This window comes from Chaetodon auriga, chromosome 20, assembly GCF_051107435.1.
Source record: "Chaetodon auriga isolate fChaAug3 chromosome 20, fChaAug3.hap1, whole genome shotgun sequence".
Taxonomy (NCBI): Eukaryota; Metazoa; Chordata; class Actinopteri; order Chaetodontiformes; family Chaetodontidae; genus Chaetodon; species Chaetodon auriga.
Window position 1 is genome coordinate 13,938,966 of NC_135093.1, and position 14,866 is coordinate 13,953,831.

General features: G+C 45.5%; 3 protein-coding genes across 7 annotated transcripts in view; 1 reads left to right on the forward strand and 2 right to left on the reverse strand.

Moving 5' to 3' along the window:
* Window positions 1-377: 377 nt before the first annotated feature.
* On the reverse strand, window positions 378-2,540 carry pgp (phosphoglycolate phosphatase). Its single transcript, XM_076759130.1, has 2 exons — window positions 1,660-2,540; window positions 378-1,442 (listed from the first exon to the last, which is right to left on the reverse strand). The coding sequence occupies exons 1-2, from the start codon at window positions 2,252-2,254 to the stop codon at window positions 1,117-1,119; spliced, it is 921 nt and encodes a 306-aa protein (XP_076615245.1). The 5' UTR covers window positions 2,255-2,540; the 3' UTR covers window positions 378-1,116.
* Window positions 2,541-3,155: 615 nt separating this feature from the next.
* zdhhc4 (zDHHC palmitoyltransferase 4) lies at window positions 3,156-4,906 on the reverse strand. Its single transcript, XM_076759781.1, has 6 exons — window positions 4,783-4,906; window positions 4,601-4,674; window positions 4,299-4,477; window positions 4,048-4,173; window positions 3,680-3,924; window positions 3,156-3,559 (listed from the first exon to the last, which is right to left on the reverse strand). Exons 1-6 carry the CDS (start codon window positions 4,903-4,905, stop codon window positions 3,266-3,268), a joined length of 1,041 nt encoding a protein of 346 aa, XP_076615896.1. The 5' UTR covers window position 4,906; the 3' UTR covers window positions 3,156-3,265.
* Window positions 4,896-14,866, forward strand: part of grid2ipb (glutamate receptor, ionotropic, delta 2 (Grid2) interacting protein, b) — a 34,903-nt gene continuing 24,932 nt past the window's right edge. For 2 of the 5 annotated variants that reach the window (XM_076759775.1, XM_076759777.1), the window contains exons 1-5: window positions 4,896-4,971; window positions 5,916-6,064; window positions 9,792-10,045; window positions 10,145-10,474; window positions 10,964-11,118. In XM_076759775.1, the coding sequence (XP_076615890.1) occupies window positions 9,800-10,045; window positions 10,145-10,474; window positions 10,964-11,118 (731 nt within the window). In that variant the 5' untranslated portion in view covers window positions 4,896-4,971; window positions 5,916-6,064; window positions 9,792-9,799. Of the gene's footprint in view, window positions 4,972-5,915; window positions 6,065-8,929; window positions 8,949-9,791; window positions 10,046-10,144; window positions 10,475-10,963; window positions 11,119-12,616; window positions 12,724-14,866 lie in introns of those variants that run through there. The other 3 variants (XM_076759776.1, XM_076759778.1, XM_076759779.1) reach the window with 3 other exon arrangements.

Genomic DNA, 14,866 nt, shown 5'->3' on the forward strand with positions numbered 1-14,866 from the left:
CCACTTCACACAAAACTCTGCATCTTGCCAAACTCCATTTTCCACTTGTCCTCCTGCAATTTCCTCCTTTTTTTTTGTCTTCCCTGTCTAATATGCCTCTCTAACATTATCCATCTTTCCTCTACCCCCGTTCCCCCTTCACTCAAACACACACTTACACGAGAGGAATTGGCCACCCTCCCCGGCACAGACAATGGACAAAGGGGTGAGGCAGACGCAGCTTGGAAAGCCTCTCTCATCAGGTGAGAGGTGATACGAGGTTCTGGCTGTAGCGGCATCCAGCCGCTGACAACCCAAGGTGACTTTAAGCACAGGGCTAAGAGGGAGGTTTGCTGTGTTCACTTTGAACTTAAAGCACAGAGAGCAGACGTTGATTTTAGTGAAGATAGTTTACATTTTATTAAGAATCTGAGCATTTTGTTCGCTGGGAGTCGAGGACAAGTCACAAAAAAACAGATGGTAAAAGGATTGGGCTACCTTGACAAATGCACGCCAGTCTGTAAATCACCGATTCGCTAATGACGTGACAAAAACAGGGTATCATTGCACCATCCCATGAATGTAACTGCCAGTGTTAGTGCTTTCTGCTGAGGTGTGGAAATCCATAAAAAAACAGACCGCTCAAGTCAGACCCGTTCAGTGCCATCTTGCTCCGTTCTGTGGATGCTTTTTCTAGACTTTGGAACAGAGCTGTAAACCTGAACACACATATATTATCACAGTGTTGGCACATATTTTATGTGCACACTTCCCTCCTTTGAGTTTGACTTGTAGTTGCTTAAGGGGAGATTGCATCACAGACAGGGTAAGGGCCTTTAAAACACACTCACCCTCCTAAAAAAGGAACATACATCGTACTCCTTGAGTCTCTTTAACAATTACATTGAAACAATACTGAAATCACTGTAATTATGTTATTGATAATAAAACATCAGTGTCAAAGGTTTAGTCTAATAATAGAGTCTTTGCCTCCTCTGTCACACAGCAGCTGGCTGCTTGGTTGTGACTTTGTTACAGAGATGATTTGAATCATATTAATGTTAATGAAAAATATTCCCTTTTTAGAAGACAAAGGCGCCTGGCATGTGGCGGGCGAGCTGCTGCTACACTGCACTTTCACCCCTGCAGGGCCGGAAGAAGGTCTGCGATGCTCTCCACGAAATAGTCTGGCACCATCCCCTGCCTCTCCGCGCAGCCGCTCTTCTGATGGGCCTCCGCGTCCGCCACAGTGCTGACCCCCGTGAGGGTGAGGAGGGTCTTCAGGCCGCAGTTGGAGCCCAGCATGATGTCCGTGTCGAGGCGGTCGCCCACCATCATGCAGCGGCCAGGCTCCAAGTCGAACTGGGAGGCCACGCAGTCGAACATGAAGTGGTTGGGTTTGCCCACCGTCTGGGCCTGGTGCTGTGCTGCTGTCTCCACAGCCTGCAGCAGGCAGCCTGTCCCTGGGAGGACGAGACGAGGGGACCTTTTTACAACATTACTCAGCAGATCACTACAGTCAGTTCTATGGCCCTGCCTCCATCATAGCCTCAACACAGAGCACAAAACTTGACACAAGATTACCATTAAATGAAAGATGTCTTTTGTGATCAGCATGTGCTTCTCATTTAATCTGTTAGTCTCTACAATGTGTGCATGAGTGTGCAGTGAACACCCTACCTGGTACAGCCTTGCCTCCCTCCAGGGGCAGCCTGGTGTCCCTGTTGGTTCCCACAAACAGACAGTCCCGCTGGATCAGGTACTGCAAGGCTCTGTTCAGCTTCATGTAGCTGAAATGTTCATCGAAGCCGACCACCACCGCCTTCACCTCGGGATCCAGAGGCACGCCGGCCCAGTCGCTCTGTTTCCCGGAGATATGATCAGGTCCCACCCCGATCTGCTGGATCCCCACCGCCTCCAGCTCCTGCCTCATCGCGTCGCTCCCGATCAGGTACACTTTGCCCTCCAGCTTGCAGACCGTCTTCAGGTAGACGGCGGCGCAGTACGCGGTCCCGAACACCTCGTCCTCTTTCACGTTGAACCCCAGCGTGGACATTTTATCGGCGTACATCTTCCTCGTCTTGCTGCTGTTGTTGGTGAGGAAGAACACCTTCTTCCCGCTCTCCTTGAGCAGGTTTATGACCTGAGGAGCGCCGGGGATGGCCTGGTCCCCCCGCCAGATGACCCCGTCGCAGTCAAACAGGACGCTGTCCACAGAGTCCAGCACTTGTTTCACGAGCGCTCCGCTCAGCCGAGTACATTTGGATCCAGACATCAGGCAAGACTTAAACTGAGCCGTCGGATTTAAAGACGAACACCGAACTGTGCGGTCGGACGGTGCGTGCCGTTAGTGCACGTTGCTTTCCCTACCGAGCAAAGTCACGAACGTTAGGTAAGGTTATCATAAAGTTAGACAGCAAACTACTGTATGCACAAACTTCACTCCGACCTTGTGGCGAATGACAACCGGTTCAGGAAATCGGTGTGCTTTACTGAATGCAGTGTTGAAATTCACCGGATAAAAAAGCCTGACCTTCTTCTGTGTGTTGCATCAATTCAGCAGTTACTTCCGCACCGGCTTAAAGTGACAGGAACCACACACGAAGAAGCCCAGCCCCACTTCCGGTTTGACTATTAATAACTTCTGCTTACAACCTGTATTTATCCTTTAAAAACTGTGACATAACTCCAGGGTATGCTAAGCTACACAACTAATATTAAAAATATTTATCTTAGCATTGAACTGCAGCTCCCATGAGTCTTTAAAACCCAATGGCAGCCATGTTTGATGCTAAAGAAATGTAGGTAATAAAGCTAGGTCCGTCTCTACGGTGTCCCTGAGGTGGAGAACAGCAAATATAGTTACGGACACAACAGAAAACTCAACCTCAACTGCATCAACAATATAGAAAACAGAATAATGACACATAAGAGAAAGAACACAACAGACTAGTAAACATGGAAGTTTGGAGGTGTTCATGCTTCAGTTGATGGCAGGCAAAAGGATAAAAAGGGATTTAAGAAGTTGTCCTAAGCTTCCAGCTAGAACATTAGCAGACAATGATTTAATCCAACAAGGATTACTTTTGCGTTTGCTGACAACCTTGTCAGAGCTTTCAAATTCGTCACACCTTGTGAGAGATAGACACCAGAGCCCGTAAAGAAATGGGAAACTTTATTTCAAACATTAACTTTATTTCTTCAGTCAGCAGTAAATCTTAGGGACAGTAAATACCAGGGTGGTACAGTGAATGCAGCATAACAACACAGAAAGCAGAATCTCTTTTCAGTTGTCTTTTTTCTGAACAGGGTGTGGAGGGAAGAAAATCTCTCCCAGGTTTCGGAGTAGACCCCTGCTGTAGTAGTATCTTTGAGAGTGATCTGGTGCTGACAAGTGGTCCGCAGATGCAGTTGGGTGGCAGTGCTGACAGACGTAACCTCGACTTTTGTACCACTCGTTAGCGGTCTGGTTGACAAGAGCCAGGAAGGAATGGAACAGGGCGTAACCCGCCAGCAGAAAGAAGACAAAGACCAAAAATCCCAGCATGAAGACGATTCGAGGGAAAGTCAGGAACAGATGCTGGTGGGACAGAGGGAAAAAAGAACATGATTTCAATTCAATGTGAGATATTACACTGAGAACAAAATGGCTGCAGCACACGTGCGTCATATACAGTATGTCAGCAGCACTGAGTCTCACCTGTACAACAAACAGAGGCCCTGCTGCCTGCTGCTGGCCGTATTCATCAATATAACTGGCCGACAGAAGGCCTGACCGCAGTACAGCATGAAGCAGCATGTCTGCTGTTAGTAGGGCGATGTCGCCTGCCATGGCACACACGCTGAAGAGGTAAAGCAGGAAGTAACGCGTGTTCTGAGCACCGATGCAGTTGTTCACCCAGACACAATGGTGATCAAAACGTTGGACACACCTGTTGCAGACCCCTGAAATACAGTGTTTCCAGTGAGCACTGTGCAAAGCAACGACGGGTACAATATTTATTTAGTTATCAAACCCCAAGCAAGCAGAACAGCTGGTACAACAGGTATGTATAACTAAGTACTCACTGCAGTGTTTGGAGCGAGCTGGTTTGACAAGCTGGCAGGTTGGACAGGAGACTCCTGGATGAAACAGTCTCCTATCATATGGGTAAATGTGCAGCTGGTCAGCGACCTTCTTCTTCGTCACTGTGCCTACAGTCGAGAGGAGAGAGTGTATAGAAAAAAACTGAGCACACAAACATGTTACGTGTCTCATACATATGTTGTAACATTGCAGGCAACAACAATATATGTTTATATATTTCCGATCAGTTCACCTGGATCTCTCTTGATGCAGAGGTAGAAGAAGAAGGTCTTGATGGCCAACAGGATGTAAGGTACAGACAGGCTGGTCAGGGTGGTGTCCATCTCCCTGCAGAAGCCGAACACCTCGTAGCTGAACTCTGCATACACAGCAGCCTCGAGCAGGATATGCAGATAGATGAACATGTTGTTCCTGCAAATAGAAGCAACAGACTGAGGGCAAGCACCCTAAAATGAAATGCTATACATGATATTAGATCATAAAATGATGATATTCTGGCTTTTTTTCTGGAAAGATTTAAACTACATTACAAACCTTTGATGGAACAGTCTGTGCAAGGTCCACTGGGACAACTTCTGGAGCCATTTTGGCGTAAATGGTGCAATGACCTTTGAAGAAAATTGTGATTATTTTGTGTTTATTTTGTCCTAAATCAGCCTAACGGCGCCACGCAGTGTCGCTTGGCGGAATTACAGTCAAAATGTTTATTTTCTTACCTTTCCTACAGCGTTGAAGAGGATACTAAAGGGGGTTTGCTGCTGGCCTGAGTATTTGCAGACTAGGACTATACATGTCAGCACCACTGCGACGTAGATAGCAAACAGAGTGAGGAAATCCATGTTTCACCTGGCAGCTCGAGAGACACAAAACAACAGGTGTTTGTCGTCCAAACTCACAACGAACAGGTAGAAAACTCAACACGAAGCTATAATGTTGCTAACGTTGCTGCTAACTTTTTCTATTTATTCTGCTTAAAAATTCTGGAGACTTCTGAAGGAAATAATGAAGGGTGTGCCGTCTAAAGCGACTGTCATGAGCAAGTTTACGTTAGCATGCTAACCTGCGCCCAGCGTTAGCAAAGCTGCACATCTAATCCCGCTTTCTGTGCTCGTTAAAGCCATGTAGTCATTCATTTCCCCCTTACCTTCTATCCCAGCTTACACGTAGCTGCCTTTCGGTGTTTTATCTCACGTCAACATAGTTGGTTTGGTTAGCGCCGAAGCCATTAGCTTCACTTTTGGTCCATGGACATGCCCTGTAAACAATGCCACTTCCGTAGCATCGATGTAGCTCAATTCCAAGCTAACAGCTGATGGGTGCTTGCTAACATACAGAGGCTGACACAGCAGCAGGGAGGTGGGGCAAAAGGTTTGTCCGCATCTAGCTGTATGCTGATATAGATATGTTCTTTGTTTATATATCTATAGTTACACACATTACATCCTGCATCATTTTTAAATTCTTGCAAATAATTGTTTCTGTAATGAAGTCAGACTGTCATTTTGCAGTGTCTTGAATGCTTGCATTATTTTTCCACAGAGTACATCCTTTTCAACTATCACCATCACTTCTTCACAGGCTTTAAAGGTTTCCAGTCTCCCATGTGTTCATCAGAAATGTTTCTTGTTTCCTGAATGAAGAGATGTGAGACACTTCAGCTTTCACTTGGCTTCAGGAGATTAGTTTATTGCATGCAAAGAGCGCAGAACTTGTTCCAAGTCAGACCTCAAAGTAAATCAAATCACTTAGATGCTTAGTGGACTATTTTCCATGTTTTGGCATCAGCGCCCACATAAATAACTAACCTCCAGTTACTTAGTGTTGTTTTTTCTCTGTCACTGCCATCCAGTGCTCCACACAATGCCACGAGGCATCACAAGACACCTGCTGGATCTGGTTGCCGACATGGCCCAGCACTCATATTACGGCTCACAGTGCTGGAGAGGGGAGCATTACTCAGGAGCTCTGCACACACGTCTATGGATGCTGCTTAAAAAGGTAGGGAATGTTTTAGATGTTTCTTGTGTAAGATATGTGGATGGTCACAATACATTGAGTGTGTTTTCAGCTGCAGTTTGGGGTTAAGGATTCATACTTTTCACCTCCTTTACGATGAGTGAAGGCCAAGTTTTGCTTGTTATAAAGATAAATTCTTCAGGTCCCTTGTTTTTAATACAAAAACATTTGCAAAGTGTGCAGTAGAAATGCTCAAATGTGTAAATGATTTCTTTGAATAAGACTTTATTACAGTTTTACTAAGTGAGTTAAGTCGCTGAAACGTTATTATCGGACTCAGTTGCCTGTGAAATGTCCGTTTTCTGTCCGCCATTGTGTCACACACGAGTAACCGTCTTGTCTGTAGTGTAAGAGGAGAGTTTGATTGAAGTGAGCAGTCTCTGTTTGGAGATACAGACGTTGGTGTTTAATTATTCAGCTGGGTACCGGACTGCCTGTTCCTTATTGGGTACTTTGCCCCTAATGACAGTTTACACTCCAATAACCTGCAGGCTTCCTCAGTACTTTCTCTTCAGCTCTAATGAATTCTCATTTAAATTTGCTGACTGCAACATGTTAGCTGCTGTTATTGAATAACCCACCACAGATTTAACATCATATAATCTCAAATTCAAGGGTGGAAGTAATTTGTTAGATTTAGTCTGCTCTAATTTTCAAATAGAAAAGGGGAAGTCAACCCTCTCAGCTCTTTGCAGTCAGAAAAATCGTTTTTTCTCTTTTTTTTAAAACTACTCAGTCATTGTTATTCTTAAAAAGAACTGCATTCATTTTGTATTCATGTTAATTTCTATTGACCCTGCACACTTATTCTGGCTGATTTTAAGAGCTCCGCTGTGGTTGAAGTTGAGTTTAGTTGTGCTGGGGGTTACATGAGGTCACCAAACTTTATGAACTCATACAGATGATGAAGGTGGAAGTTGACTCACACTAATAAGCACAAAACAAGGAAAAAAAGCACTGCAGCCTGGAGATGTTCATATGTCTAACATAGTCATGTGACACGGTCTTATTCACCAGAATAGGTAAAAACACCTGTATGGGTGCAATGGATGGGTACCGATTCTAAACCTTGGCCTTGAAATGTTTTCATAAGTAGTGTGTGACTAATGTGCGCATTCATTTGGAGCCATGTTTCTATGATCTGTGTTCACTCTTCTAGCTCTGTTTTGGTCTCCACCAACTCCTGAGCAACATATCTGTGCCTTTAGCTGATAAATGCTGAACTATGTTGACCAGCTAGTTTCTGTTACTTGCCATTTGTTTCTGGGCAAGTAAGAGAACAGTCAGTTATCATAGCTTTTTCATCAAAAACAGCTGCCTGGTCTGACTGGAAAACGGGTTTTTGAGAACAGTGAGAGTGAACCCAAACCGTAATGTGTGAATGAGCCAAACAATGATGATGATGAAGCACTAATGATGCACATGCATGCACATGTGCACAACACAGCGCACAGTTTCACATCACTCACAGTCATTGTATGCATTGTTTTTATGGATCAACATATTGATTAGTGCAGCTTCAAGTAAAATATGGGCAAGGTTAAAACATTTCTGCTTGAGTGTGACATTGCTGCAACACAACCCTGGAGGAAAAAAAGAAATCCACAACACATTTTATCTCATTCCTCTTTCTGTTATATCATGATTTCACTGTTGTGCGGCCTCGTCAGCTGTGACCCTTTCACTCCTTATTATTAGTGGCACATAATACTGGTCATTTACAAGATTAAAGCCAAAAGGATTTGGACATTTTTGAAAAATTTGGGATTAAAAAAAAGGCTCTCTGGCCGACAGCAGTGCAAGCTGCTGCTGGCTCAAGAGGAGATACGCATAGACAACACCAGTTTTCACCAGGATTTTCTCATCTTTCTACTCTTTTCACCTGTTTTGTGCTGTCAGTCGGAGGCCTAAATTGTAAATGTTTTCATTCCAGCTCTGACCTAAACTCAGCCTCCGATACAGACTGTATCTTGACACTGCAGTGTTTTGTCACACATCCTGACTGTCACCAGATAATAATTGCCCCATGGTACACATAATTCCTGTATGACTCTGCTATAGTCAGTGTATGTATTCATCAAAGAGGGGAGCGTGCGTTCCTTCTGTATTAATGACAGGGGGCAGGAGGAGAAGATTCAGCTCATAATCCCTCTAATCCTACAGGCTAAAGTCTTAAATTGCCCCCACTCCTTCTCAATGGACCGAACACTTCGGTGTGCTCACACACACGGAAACACACACGTGGACACACAGAATTCCAGGCAAGCAGACGCTCCAATTAGTACTCATCAAGCTTCCTTGCATCGACGCAGAGTGATTCTGGGCCAGGAGCGGTCCCTCAGAGAGCCACCTAGCCGAGAGAGGAGGAGGAGGAAAAAGACACATTGGTGTATTTATAGAAAAATGAGGCCTCACAATACCCTTTTTGGAGAGAGAATTATTAAGGAACCGAGGTGCGCGGGTGCATGCGTCCCAGTTTTCTGATTAACACTGTGCAAGCAGGCTGGCCCTAGGATGAATCAGGCATGAGACGGAGGACTAACTCCTTGACACACTCACAGAGAGACTGCACTCGCTTCTCGTGCACGCTCACCCTTTGCTCATGAGGACACAGCTGTGGCTTCAGGGTGGAAGAATGGGGCAATGTTTTGACTTCGTCACCCGTCCTGTTTGACTTTGGGTTGCAGGGTGATCAGGGGGGAGTTTTTTTAAAGCATTACATTTGAGAAGACAGATTGGATATCAGGCTGCTGGCAGGCCACCTGCTATTTGACGTTCGAGATGAAGAAGTTTTTGCAAAACAAAAAAGGCCGATACTCTTTTCGGCAGAGCAAACGGGGCTCTCGATATCCATCTAAAGATTTCTGTAAGTCTTTTATCAGCTTTGTCCACTGTGTGTCCTGCTGTGGCTGTGGAGCACATCATTAACTTCCAGCTGCGTTAGAGGGTTTACAGTTGATTATATTTAGCAAAAGCCAACATGTCAATTTGTGTAATTCTGTATTAGAGATGTTTTTGAAAACTGTCACATGGATTAATTCCTCATTTTTCAGTCTAAAGTTTAGCCTTCAAGTGCCTTTATATTTGCCAGTTTACCTTACCTGGTTGTTGTTTGATGCTGTTTTCTATCTCTCACCTGCTTCGCAATGATCAGTGCAGTCAGAGACGTCCTCTGCAACTGTATTGCATAATTACCATTCAACAGGGCAGGCTCGCATGTGCGCTGAGTAAAAAAAGAAAAAAAAAAAAAAGAGCTGGAGGAACTTTTGTCTCTCAAACTAATTAAGGTCACAATCTCTGTGATGCCTTCACTTGATTGGCTGCTGTGGAGTTTGTGAACCAGGTCAGGGACCGCTGAGTGTGTCATGGTTCAGGGTAGAGGGTTACAGAGCCGCACTCGATAGTACAACTTGAGACACGGGAGATAGCAGGAGGGAGGAGAGACGGGCCACGAGTGCCTAGAATTGCAAAACATGCGAAGGATTATTTGAGCCAAAGGTGTTTTTGTGATGTCGGTAGACTTGAATATATTGGCCACAGTGGGTAAGTGTGTGTTTATCTTCTATTTTTTAGCACGCTGTCTCATAACCTCACACCTTTCTGTCAGCAGTGAACCTCCAGAGCGCAGTCCACCTTGTGGAACCCTCTCAAATATTCCATCGTTTCTTTCTCACCTCACCTGTTCTATCCCATCCTCTCCTCTCTGAAGTCCTCAGCATGCCGTCGTCCAACCAGGGCTGGCCTGAGGAGTTCGGCTTCCAGCTGGGAGGGCATGGACCCAGCTACATCCTGTCTGTGGAGGAGGGCAGCAGCGCCCACCTGGCGGGGTTGCAGGCTGGGGACCAGGTCCTGGAGATTGAGGGTCACAATGTGTCAACTCTGGGTCCCCAAGCTGTCATCGCCATCGCCCAGACTCAGAAGAACATCCCTCCCAGTATCGGAGTGGTGTCCCGCATACAGCAGGTCTAACAGCTTTTGAATCAATCGCAGCAGTAACTGGGAACCCAGGCTGATCCAGAGCCTGTTGAGTTTCTCATGTTTTTTTTTTTTCCTCCCTCACAGATGGACATCATACCAGGTCCAGACGGTCGTTTCGGATTCACCATCGTGGGAGACTGCCCCCTGCTGGTGGAGGACTGCTCACCTTGCTCTCCAGCCGGCCGCGCCGGTCTGAGGGCCGGGGATTACGTCATGGAGGTCAACGGCATTCCCGTCAGGCAGCACGAGACAGCCGCGGCGCTGATCAAGGCCTCCCAGGGGAGAACGCTCCGTCTGGGGGTGCTGTGCCTCGGCCCGAGACAGAAACACAGCATCAGCATAGAGGACAGTCAGATGGGAGGAGAGATGGCGAGACTGGACCGTAAACATAAAGCTCTGGAGTTCAACAGGAAGGTACGTTTAGATACAGAATCTCAGCCGAGTCCAGGTGAAGTCCTGCACTGAGTCCAGTTGAGCTGTGGAAAAAGTATTTTCTCAATCAGCTTCTGACTGTGAGAAATGGACTCATACATACACACAGACTTTTCTGCCAAAGTTACAACAGTTTGCTTATTTTACAAGTTTTTTTGTGCTCTTCTTACTGGTTTGAAGTTGGAAAAAGGTGATTTCTGTGCACCAATCAGAATTTAGCTGTGCTACATTTGAATCTGCTTGTTGAGTTTCCTTATGAAAAGGCGTACAGTAGAGACGACCAAGCTGAAATAATGTAGCCCTGCGTAAGGCTGCTTTCCTTTCCCAACTGCAGATGAAGTGTTGTTATGGTAACAGCCCGGCACTGTGTAAAGCTACGAGGTGACAGCACCTTCCCCCGGTTTTTTCATTTTTACTGACTTGTCCTCAAACGACTCCCAGCCTCTAACATCTTAACCCAACCTCCATCAGGTTGACCAGATTCTAGGCGATGACCCTGAAGTGAAGGAGAGACTCTTCTCTGTGCTGAAGCAGTACGCGGCCGAGAAGAGAGTTGAGTGGCTGGCGTCGGTCCTGCCCGACATACTTACCACTGACGAACATCGACAGCTCATCTCCAGCATCAGGTAAGAGCCACAGCTCCCATTACAGTGGACTGACAACCATAGTTAGTATAAACTGCTAGTAGAGCACAAGACTCAGTGAAAACACTGTGAAAGTGGCCAACCGTCCATCATAAGAAGCATTATCCTGAGCAGTCTGAGACACATTACATAACCGAGACATCCCTTGTTAGAATATTGCTGGAGGCCCCTTCTTGCTTTTATCCCCCTCTGTCTCTCCCCATCCTTCCTGTCATTCTGTGCTCTGAAATTGTCCATTAAAGCCAAAATACTCCCCAAAAAACCTAAATTTGTGCCGCTGCGAAGCTTCTGGATTATGACTCCTACTCTTGTTATTGTATCCCACACACATTCTCACTTGTCCTTTTCAAGTCCCAGCGAAAAGTAAAATAATCTACAGGGATTTAATTCATAATGACCACGTAAACAGGCTTTTCCTGTTGCTCACTCTGTTGCAGGATGGATTAGAGGGGGGTCTCCCCCGCTGCCTGGTTACTTTAAAGCTCCAGTTTTGGTTTAGGTGGGTCCCATCTGCCACCAGTAAATCCACCCTCCCGGGTAAATCCACACTCACCCTCCAAGTCGCTTAAAGTGTCATCAGTGTCAGTGAAACCAGGAGACTGAACTCACGTGGAGGGGCCCAAGCTTAGAGTTTTTAGCTGTAAATGAGGATTGGCAGCGTGAACTGAATCACAGCATGGACAGATTGAGTTGAGTACTCGCTTCATGAAAACACAATTTAATACCGGTGACCATCCAAAAAAGACAAAAATCTGAGCCAAAACCTGCAGCCAACAGGTTTTTTTTTGAAGGTGTGTGCCTGAGTGTTCCCTTGAAATGGAATAACGCCACACGACTAAACGTGAAAAACTCCTCAGATTTCAGTTCTGAGGCCGTCGGCGTGCCAGTAATGACCAGCGCTCCAGCCTCTCTCTAAACCCCCAGACAGTTCGTCCACAGATTGCTCTTCTTCCACAAGTTGAGCCAATCGAACCCTTTGTTATCTTACTACATTGGCTCCCTCCACTACTACACCACTCTGAAGTCTTTTCAGTGGTATTAATACACTGTAAGAAGGCTTTCCAGCAGTGTGAAGTCAGCGCTGAGGTAGTTTCGCTGTTCCTCTACCTGAAATGACGCAGGGTGACGCGATTTATCGGCCTTAAATTGGTCATGAATAATTCAGCCTCTATCGACTGAGAACTCCTCATTGGTATGTTTAGAATGAGGGACCCTCCTATTTGCACGAGCACCAATAATAACATTAATGCCATCTCTGTGTTTTTTTCATCCCCCACCCATCTCACAACTCTGTTACCTCTCTCTCCCCCTCTCTCCCTCTCGCTGAGGGAGGGTTTTTGTGTTTTTCTCTGATGGATTTTCTTCTTCATTATTCTGCTGAGAGCTCGGGCCGTTCCCTGCTCTCCTCTCGGTGTGTGACCGTTTTCCCTCGACACTTGATAAAGACAGCCTCCCCCATGCACCGAGGCCCCAGCGTACCTTTTATCAGCAGCACTGAAGCAGTAGCTATTACGCGGTGCAACTTAGTGTTTAGGTTCAGTTGATTTCAGAGCCATGGGTGACAGCTAGAACAATGAATTGTCTGGGGTGAGTATACCTTTCCATTCTTTTTTAGTTGAATTTGTTCAGATTTTATGAAATGTGGTTATTTTTTGAGGGAATTTCCTCAATTTTATCAGTTGCACCATTTAAACAAAGTGCCATCATAGTGATTATGCGTGTGAAGCGGGAGGTGAGTGAATATTTAATGTAATCCGAGACCAGACGACGGCTGCTGGTGATATTTGAGATCTGATGTTTTTAGCTTCGAAACCCTCTATTCCCTCGACATTTTCTAAGCTTTCTTCAAGGCAAATTCTCAAGCTTTAAATCTATAATTTATTAATACAAGTGAAGCGTCAACAGCGCGTTCATGTAGTTTGATAAGATGTGGCCGTGCACACAGTTAGCAACATAAAGACAAGCTATTGTCTCTTTAGTGGCTGAAGTCATTAGGATGAGTGATGCTCTGCTTTTAGTATGTAATCTCTTGCCACGTGTTTGAGGGTGTGCGCCTGTGTTTACCTCTGTGTGTTTGTGCGTGCTTTTGAGCTGCATGTTGATTTTTCAGATTACATAAATATTCCTTTTATCTGTGTGTGTTCTCTGAAAACAACAGGCGCTTTTAGCTTTTCTGTACCTGATGTCAGCCAGTAACTGCATGGGAAACATCATGGTCATGCAGATTTCAAAGCAGGTCCACCTTTTACCTATGTAGAACTATAGTTGTGCCCCATAGAAGAACATGAGTAGCCAGTGGTTGATCATGGTGGGTCTAAATAGCTCCTCTTGACTGTGAAGTGCATGCTGTGCACAAAGCTTTCTTTCTTTTTTAGTGCTGATAATGATGGTGTTTAATCTTAACTGCAGGAGGCAGCGGCTGCAGCTCGTTTGCAGCCGCTGCTTGAGCTGCCGCCCTGCACAAGATGAGCAACGCTAGTCGCTCGCACTCACCTCGCAAACTGTTTTCATCAAGTGGGTGATGAGCGCACACGGCACTAAAGCCAGGATATGCAGTGCGAGTTGTGTCTTTTCATCAGTGCACACAGTCCATTCATCTTTAATGGTAGGATTAGGAGCTGCTTTGTGTTACCTGCTTGTTCAGGCTGAGGGAAGAACAAAAAATCACAATGGACCAATTGTGACAGTTTGCTCTTTAGCATCAGCGGTGGCGTCGGTCTGGAGCTGACAGTGCCGGTCAGTCCGAGCGGGTCAGTCCACCACTTTGTCTGGACTGGTATATCTCCACAAGTACTGATGGATTACTATTAAATTTCCTGCATTAAAATTTGATAGTATTATAGTTAAATTAATTTTGAATTTACTCTCTGTGGTCTTTCGTTGGGAGTCAGCTGGATTCACAAGACCGCGCGAGCCGAGAATTCATTCTGCAACGACTGGCAGCTACAGGCCAGAGCAGCAACTTTTCACATGAAAACAACAAAATACTCTTGAAGACGTTAGCGCAGACGCTGCCTTAGCATCAGTTACATCAGAACTGGAGAGACTTTCTTCATCATTGGAAGAAAAGCGAAGAGAAGAACAGCACTGAAAGCTTTTCTCAATGGAAAACATGTCCTCACTCTCCTCCCGGCTGGCTTCGGCAAGAGTCCTATTACAACATATGGTTCGTTGATCTGATTGGTCGAAGTTTGCCCGTGATCGACGGTGATAGACAGATGGTTCATTCGATCACCTGCCAAGTATCTTTTGAAAGTGCTTGCCCTTTTCCAAACCGTTTCCATGGACGACTTCCCAGATGGTTCTGTGTAACCATCTGGCTCGTCAGGTTATCTGCAGTCATGCTTAAACCTGCAGTTCTGTCGATGTTATGCAACATATTTTCAGAGATTTCCCCATTTTATCTCTTATTTCAGCTTATTTTTTGTTTTATTCTTTATTTTTTTATCATGCCTTTTATATGACTATGGTCGTTTAAATGTGCTGACCTTTTTCACCAGCACAATTTTTAATCATCTACTTTGGACAAGTTCCTGGATGTAGACCGACCACCCAGCGATGCTCGTAACAGATTTGAAATCATATAATTATCTCTTAATTCCGCTGGCTTTATCCTTAAATGTGTGACCCACCGCTGTGCTTCACTTTTTCTTGGCAGGACAAAGAAAGATTCTCCATTATTTCACCCCTCTCTGTGTGTGTCAGACATGGCAGCAGCTTCACACCTGAC